This window comes from Anolis carolinensis, chromosome 1, assembly GCF_035594765.1.
Source record: "Anolis carolinensis isolate JA03-04 chromosome 1, rAnoCar3.1.pri, whole genome shotgun sequence".
NCBI lineage: Eukaryota > Metazoa > Chordata > Lepidosauria > Squamata > Dactyloidae > Anolis > Anolis carolinensis.
In genome coordinates this window covers 183,000,063-183,006,973 of record NC_085841.1, presented here as the reverse complement: position 1 = coordinate 183,006,973, position 6,911 = coordinate 183,000,063, and the positions used below count along the sequence as shown (strand labels likewise).

General features: G+C 44.2%; 1 protein-coding gene across 12 annotated transcripts in view; it reads left to right on the top strand.

Annotated features, from left to right (window-relative positions):
- The first annotated feature begins 336 nt into the window (after window positions 1–336).
- The window catches only part of unc80 (unc-80 homolog, NALCN channel complex subunit), a 195,712-nt gene continuing 189,137 nt past the window's right edge, over window positions 337–6,911 (top strand). For all 12 annotated transcript variants that reach the window (XM_062961169.1, XM_062961161.1, XM_062961141.1 and 9 more), the window contains exon 1: window positions 337–472. In XM_062961169.1, the coding sequence (XP_062817239.1) occupies window positions 381–472 (92 nt within the window). In that variant the 5' untranslated portion in view covers window positions 337–380. The remainder of the gene's footprint in view (window positions 473–6,911) is intronic.

The following is a 6,911-nucleotide window of genomic DNA, read 5'->3' as shown; positions in this document are numbered from 1 at the left end:
CCTCTCCTCCTTCTTGGACCCGGGATGTGGGAGGAGGAGCCAGGTCTAAGCAAGTGAGGGTTCCCTCCCTCCAACTTTTGGGGAGGCGGGGCTGGCGCTCCTGGCTGGTCGCTGTCCGCCGGAGGAGGTGCTGAAAAGCCATGCCGGGCGGGAGGCGGACCTCGGCGCGCACCGGGCAGCAGCTGCCTCCTCTGCCTCCTCTGCTGCTGCTGCTGCTGCTGCTCCTGCCGCCTCCCCGCTGAGTCCTCCCGCCTTGGCTGCTCTCCTCCTTTGGCCGCCGCCGCCGCTTTTGCAGCCATCTTGCACCAGCCGAGCCCCAGGCGGAGGAGAAGAAGCCATGGGCTAGCAGGGGAGCAGCAGCAGCAGCAGCAGCAGGAGCCATGGTCAAGCGGAAAAGCTCCGAAGGCCCCGAGCAGGAGAGCGGCCGCGGGGTCCCGCTCCCCATCCAGACCTTCCTCTGGAGGCAAACCAGGTAGGAAGGATGATGCCCGCTGGAGAAGGGAGAGGGACCGGGGCTTGGCCCAACAGAGCCCATCAAGGCGCTCTCCTTTCCCTCCAAGGAGGGCTTCCTAACCTTTGAAGGGAAGGTGCTCATCTCTGCGCCCATATCTTGCCAAAACTGGTATCTCTGTCCTCCTCCTCCTCCTCCCTCTCCTCCTCCTCCTCCTCCTCCTCCTCCTCCTCCTCCTCCTCCTCCTCCTCCCATTTTGCCAAAGGAGATTCATGCTCCTCAATACTGTACAAGGGGATGCCCGCCCTTTAAAGGGCAAACCCACCTGTCTTTGAATCATCTGGGGAAGTTTGGGATATGTTCCCTCTCCTATCCCCAGCCCCATCTACCCTGCCATAGAAAATCCACATTCTCTGCTTTGAACTGGATTATAGAAGTGTGCACTGCCCTATAATCCAGTTCGAAGCAGATCATCTGGATTTTATGTAAGGCAGCGTAGATGAGGCCCCTGCCTGTGCAATGAGGATTGTTCTCTTGATGGTGGAGGCTCCTTCTCTGGAGGGTTGGATCCCAGAGCTGTGACAGAGGCCCCTTCCACACAGCTGAATAAACCCCCACATTTTCTGTGTTGAACTGGAATATATGGCAGTGTGGACTCAGATAACCCAGTTCAAAGTGGATATTGTGGGATTTCCTGCCACAATATTCATCCAGACTGTCATTTCCTGAGGGTAGTCCATGTCTTAGATCTAGAGAAGAAAGAGCAGAATGTCTTCTATCTCACACTAGGGGCACTTCCAGACAGACCCTACATCCCAGGATCTGATCCCACGTTTTCTACTTTAAACTGGATTATATGGCTCCCTTCACACAACTGAATAAAATCCCACATTATCTCCTTTGAACTGGAATGTATGGCAGTGTGGACTTAGATAACCCATTTCAAAGCAAATATTGTGGGATTTCCTGCCTTGATATTCTGGGTTATATGACTGTGCGGAAGGGCCCTATATTGAACGACAGTTCAAAAGAGATATTGACAAGCTGGAAGGTGTCCAGACGAGGGCAACTAAATGATCTGGAGATGAGACCAGGCCCTATGAGGAGCATCTTAAAGAACTAGCTATGTTTTGCCTGCAGAAGAGAAGGTTGAGAGGAGACATGATCGCCATGTATAAATATGTGAATGGGTCTCTTAAGAGGGAGCAAGCTTGCTTTCTGCTCCCCCGGAAACTAGGACTAGGAGCAAAGGATTCATTCAAATGACAGGAAAGGAGATTCCACCTGAACATTAGGAAAAACTTCCTGACTGTAAGAACTGTTCAGCAGTGGAACTTTCTGCCTCAGGGTGTGGTGGAAGCTCCTTCCTTGGAAACCTTTAAACAGAGGCTGGATGGGCATCTGTCAGGGATACTTTGTGCTTTTCTTGCATGGCAGGGGGTTGGATTGGATGGCCCGTGTGGTCTCTTCCAACTCTATTATTCTATCCACTTCATCACACTTGAGCATTTATCCACCTTAAATCTGGTTTCTGCCTCCTGAAGAATTCTGGCATTTATAGTTTGGTGAGGTCCAGGACCTGTCTGACTGAGATATTTTAAGTCCCCTCCCTAAAGTGGATTTAAAGTGGATCCAAATTCTAGTGTTGAAGGAAATGATTTTCTGAACTCTCTGGTTTCACACTGTTGTGGCATGAGGGGTTGTGCAGTAGTGATTAAAATGTGGAAAGGTGCGTGTTTTGTTTTGTAATTCTACATATATAATGTGTATTGAAGATGGCATTTAATTTTGTTATACAAAATACAATAACAATAAGGTTATTCTATTCTATTTTTTATCCAATGCAATTTCTTTGTATAAATGGGAGTGGTACAGTAGAGTCTCACTTATCCAACATAAACGGGCCAGCAGAATGTTGGATAAGCGAAAGTGTTGGATAATAAGGAGGGATTAAGGAAAAGCCTATTAAATGTCAAATTTTGATTTGTGGTTTTACAAAATAAGCACCAAAATATCATGTTTTACAACAAATCGATAGAAAAAGCAGTTCAATGCACAATAACGATATGTAGTAATTACCGTATTTATGAATTTAGCACCAAAACATTGCAATGTATTGAAAACATTGACTACAAAAACATTCGCTACTAACAAATTGACTACAAATAAAGATAGAATTGCATAAAATGAACTTACAGTAACAACATTTTTGGAAATTAAATCCGTAAAAAGTTCAGTCCTTGCTGCCTCGAGAAACAGCTGTGGATCCGGGTGGGAGGCAGACTGCATTGGATAATCCAGAATGTTGGATAAATGAATGTTGGATAAGTGAGACTCTACTGTATGTGTTTGGATTGCGCTTTTCCTGCATGGCAGAAGAGGGTTCGACTGGATGCTCCTTGGGGCCTCTCCAACTCTGTGAATATTCTATGGGTCTGATTATAAAGCCATGCCAAGTGTCATTTTTAAAAAATATTGTTATGTTTAATTCTATTTTAATGTTTACATATTTGTATGTTTTAAAATTACTTTAATGTAAGCCACTTTGGTACTGCTTTATTATCCAGGCGGAGACCAAAAGGAGGATCTAGAGAGATAAGGATAAACCATTTTATTGGAGTGAGAGTTGAAGAAGGAAAACCATTTTCCCTATTTTTTGCTGGTTATTCCCCCTCCCAACTTCCCATATCATAGAGGAGGGTTGTTTCCATGACGGTTGCATGAGTGGGGGGAATAACAGGAGAACAGGGGGTAATGGTTTTCCTCATTCAACCCATCTTCCACCCCCATAAAATGGACTATCCTGCTCTCTCTAGTGGCCCCTAATGGCCTCCACCAGGATAAAATAACACTACTGCTGCTTTGAGTCTCCTTCAGGAGAGATAAAGCGGGTAGTAATAATAATAATAATAATAATAATAATAATAATAATAATAATAATAATAATAATAATAATAAAGATTATGATGAACAGCCTCATTTTTGCACTTTGCAATGCCCTATATGAAAAATAGATTAGGGAAACCACCCAAAGAAACATTCTCATTGTGCTGTGATGTGTAAGGAGCCTGTCCAAATGTCTGCTTATTCCTTCCACAGGAAATATCCACGCTTTTCCTGTCCTGTGTGGGTGTCTGTTGCATGTCAAAATTATAAACCTAAATGTCCTAGCAATAAATGATAAGAGCAAAGCACAGCAGATGAGTCTAAAGTTCTTGGGGCAAATAGATGAGAAAACAGTTCCTTGTTTTTATAAATGCACACATTTCCTCTTTGGTCTAAATCCAGTTGTGAGACCCAAATAGAGCTGTGATTTCCAAACTCTAGTCCTCCAGGTGTTTTGGGCTTCAGCTCCTAGAAGCCTCTATTGTCTTGGCCAATGAGCAGGGATTCTGGAAGCTGAAGTCCCAAATGGTTAAAAGACCAGAGTTTGGGAAACACTGAACTGGAGTTAATCCATTTTGTTTAATTATGTCAGTAGCGACTTGAGAACATATGCAAGTCACTTCTGATGTGAAAGAATTGGCTGTCTACAAAGACGTTGCCCAGGGGATGCCTGGATGTATTACTATCTTGCTGGGAGGCTTCTCTCATGTCCCTGCAAGCTAGAGCTGACAAATGGAAGCTCACTCCATCTTGCAGATTCAAACCAGCAACCCTCAGGTCAGCAACCCAACCTTCAGGTCAGCAGTTCAGCTGACACAAGAGTTTAACCCATTGTGCCACCACTTCTCCATTGAGTTAATCCATTTATTCAAGGGAATTTTCTTCTCTGTTGACTGAGAGACCTCCAACTCATCTGTCACCAGCAGCTCTATTTAGATCATGGCTGCATTCATTGAGTCTATTCATTTGTAATGGGGTCTTAATTTTTTTCTACCGACTTCCTTACTTCCTTACTTAGGCAATACCTCATAGGCCGAGGATGATGGTCCTCCATATGTGGGGTCTTGGGGGGTGGGTCCGTAGGTGGCTGAAGAGACCTATTCTTGATTCGTATGTTCTCCCGCAGTGAGGACATCGGTTTCCGGGTGGAAGGCGGTCTCAGTCAGGGTTGGCTTGACGGGCCTTCCTCTTGGCACGTTTCTCCCTTAAGCCCTCCATTTTGCCTCTTCGAACTCCGCAGCACTGCTGTTCACAGCTGACCTCCAATTAGATCGCTCAAGGGCCAGGGCTTCCCAGTTCTCAGTGTCTATGCCACAGTTTTAAAGGTTGGCTTTAAGCCCATCTTTAAATCTCTTTTCCTGCCCATCAACATTCCATTTTCCATTCTTGAGTTGGGAGTCGAGTAACTGCTTTGGGAGATGGTGATTGGGCATTCGGACAACCTGGCCAGTCCAGTGGAGTTGATGGTGTAGGAGCATCGCTTCAGTGCTGGTGGTCTTCCTCAAGCACGCTGACATTTGTCCGCCTGTCTTCCCAAGGGATTTGCAGGATTTTTCTGAGGCAGCGCTGATGGAAACGTTCTAGGAGTTGAGTGTGACATCTGTAGACCGTCCATGTTTGGCAGGCGTAGAGCAAGGTTGGGAGGACAATGGCTTTGTCAACAAGCACCTTGGTATCTCTACGGATGTCCCAATCATCAAACACTCTCTGCTTCATTCTGAAAAATGCTGCGCTCCAGAGCTCAGGCAGTGTTGTATTTCAGTGTCAATGTTGACTTTTGAGGAAAGGTAGAGGAAATGGTTAACGTTTTCTAATGTTACACCATTAAGTTGTATTCCTGGCATTGAAGAGGGATTAACTGGTGCCTGTTGGAAGAGCACTTTGGTTTTCTCAATGTTTAATGAGAGGCCGAGCTCCTTGTATGCTTCTGCGAAGGTGTTTAGAGTTGCTTGTTGGTCTTCTTCTGAATTTGCACAGACTATGTTGTCATCAGCATATTGGAGTTCTATAATAGAGGTTGTGGTGACCTTGGTTTTGGCTTTCAGTCTGCTGAGGTTAAATAGCTTGCCATCTGTCTGATAGATGATTTCCACTCCGGTGGGAAGTTTCCCATCAACAAGGTGAAGTAGCTTTTAGTATGAGTATTTGTACAAACAGAATTGCTTACTGAAGTCTAATCCATCAAAGGTCTTGACAAAGAGAACTGATTACTGAAAACTGGGAAGGTGCCTGTTGAAGAATAGCCAGTATGATGTAGTGGTTTGAATGTTGGCTAGGACTCAAGGAGGCCAATGTTTGAATCCCCACTTAGGCCCCATTTACACTGCCATATATTGCAGTTTCATAATGCAGCTTAAGTGTATTGAATTGCATTATATAAGTGAAACTACATTATATGGCAGTATAGATGGGGCCTCAGCTCTGAAAACCCAATGGGTAGATCTTGAGCAAGTCACACCTTGTCAACTTCTTAGAATTGATAAAAGCATGCAACAACAAACTGTTCAATACCTCCTAGAAAAAAATGCCATACAGATGGCCATGGCCATAGAAGTCCTGACCTACACATAGTAAGGCTTCAGGCTCTGACCCATATATAGTAAGGCTTCAGAAGATCAGCTTGATAAATAGGCAGGCAAATATGAAAAATGTGATAATTCAGATATTGAGGCTTTACATGACTTAATGTATAGGAAGGCAGGCATTGTATCATGAAAATTACGTAAGAAGCACTTTAAATACCATTGGGTTCTATGGTGAATATGTTAGCATGTTTTTTGCTCCATAAAAAGTTTATTCAGGTCTGGCATTATTATCTTGCACCGTGAATGTTCTCCTATTTGATTGAAAAGTAGGCAATATTCATCCAATCTGTCATTTCCTGAGGGTAGTCCATGTCTTAGATCTAGATAAGAAAGAGCAGAATGTCTTCTATCCCACACTAGGGGCACTTCCAGACAGACCTTATATCCCAGGAGCTGATCCCACGTTTTTTACTTTAAACTGGATTATATAGCTCCCTCCACACAACTGAATAAAATCCCACATTATCTACCTTCTTTATCTATCCTTTGCTAAAGCCATGCCATAAGACTTTTACTTATAAAGGTAGCATATTCTCACATGGCCAGTCAGTAAGCCTGGGCCACTTGTCTCCAATGGCATATTGCTACCACTCCTTCACATTCACAACCTTTGGAGCCTGAAGGTCAGAGGAATACATCAATCAAGATGATCTTCTTCATAAAATGCAACTTCTATTAGATCAACTTCACCTTTATCCCCTTTTAGATGTATATCATAAATACCAAGATGATGCAGACAAGGATAGAGACAAGTCTCTATCATTGTCTCTCCTTACTGCATGGACAGCTTATGAACCAAGTATCTCGTGAGACCTCCAACACTCACCCAACTCCATTACCAACCCACAATTGTTTTAATGTGATTTCCATTGTGTGCTTGGGAAATTGTATGTTGAGGTTGCTACATGGGGATTATTAGCAGCTCTGTAACATGATGGATGGATGGTATCCTTGAAGTGACTGGCTTGACCTTGAAGGAACTGGGGGCA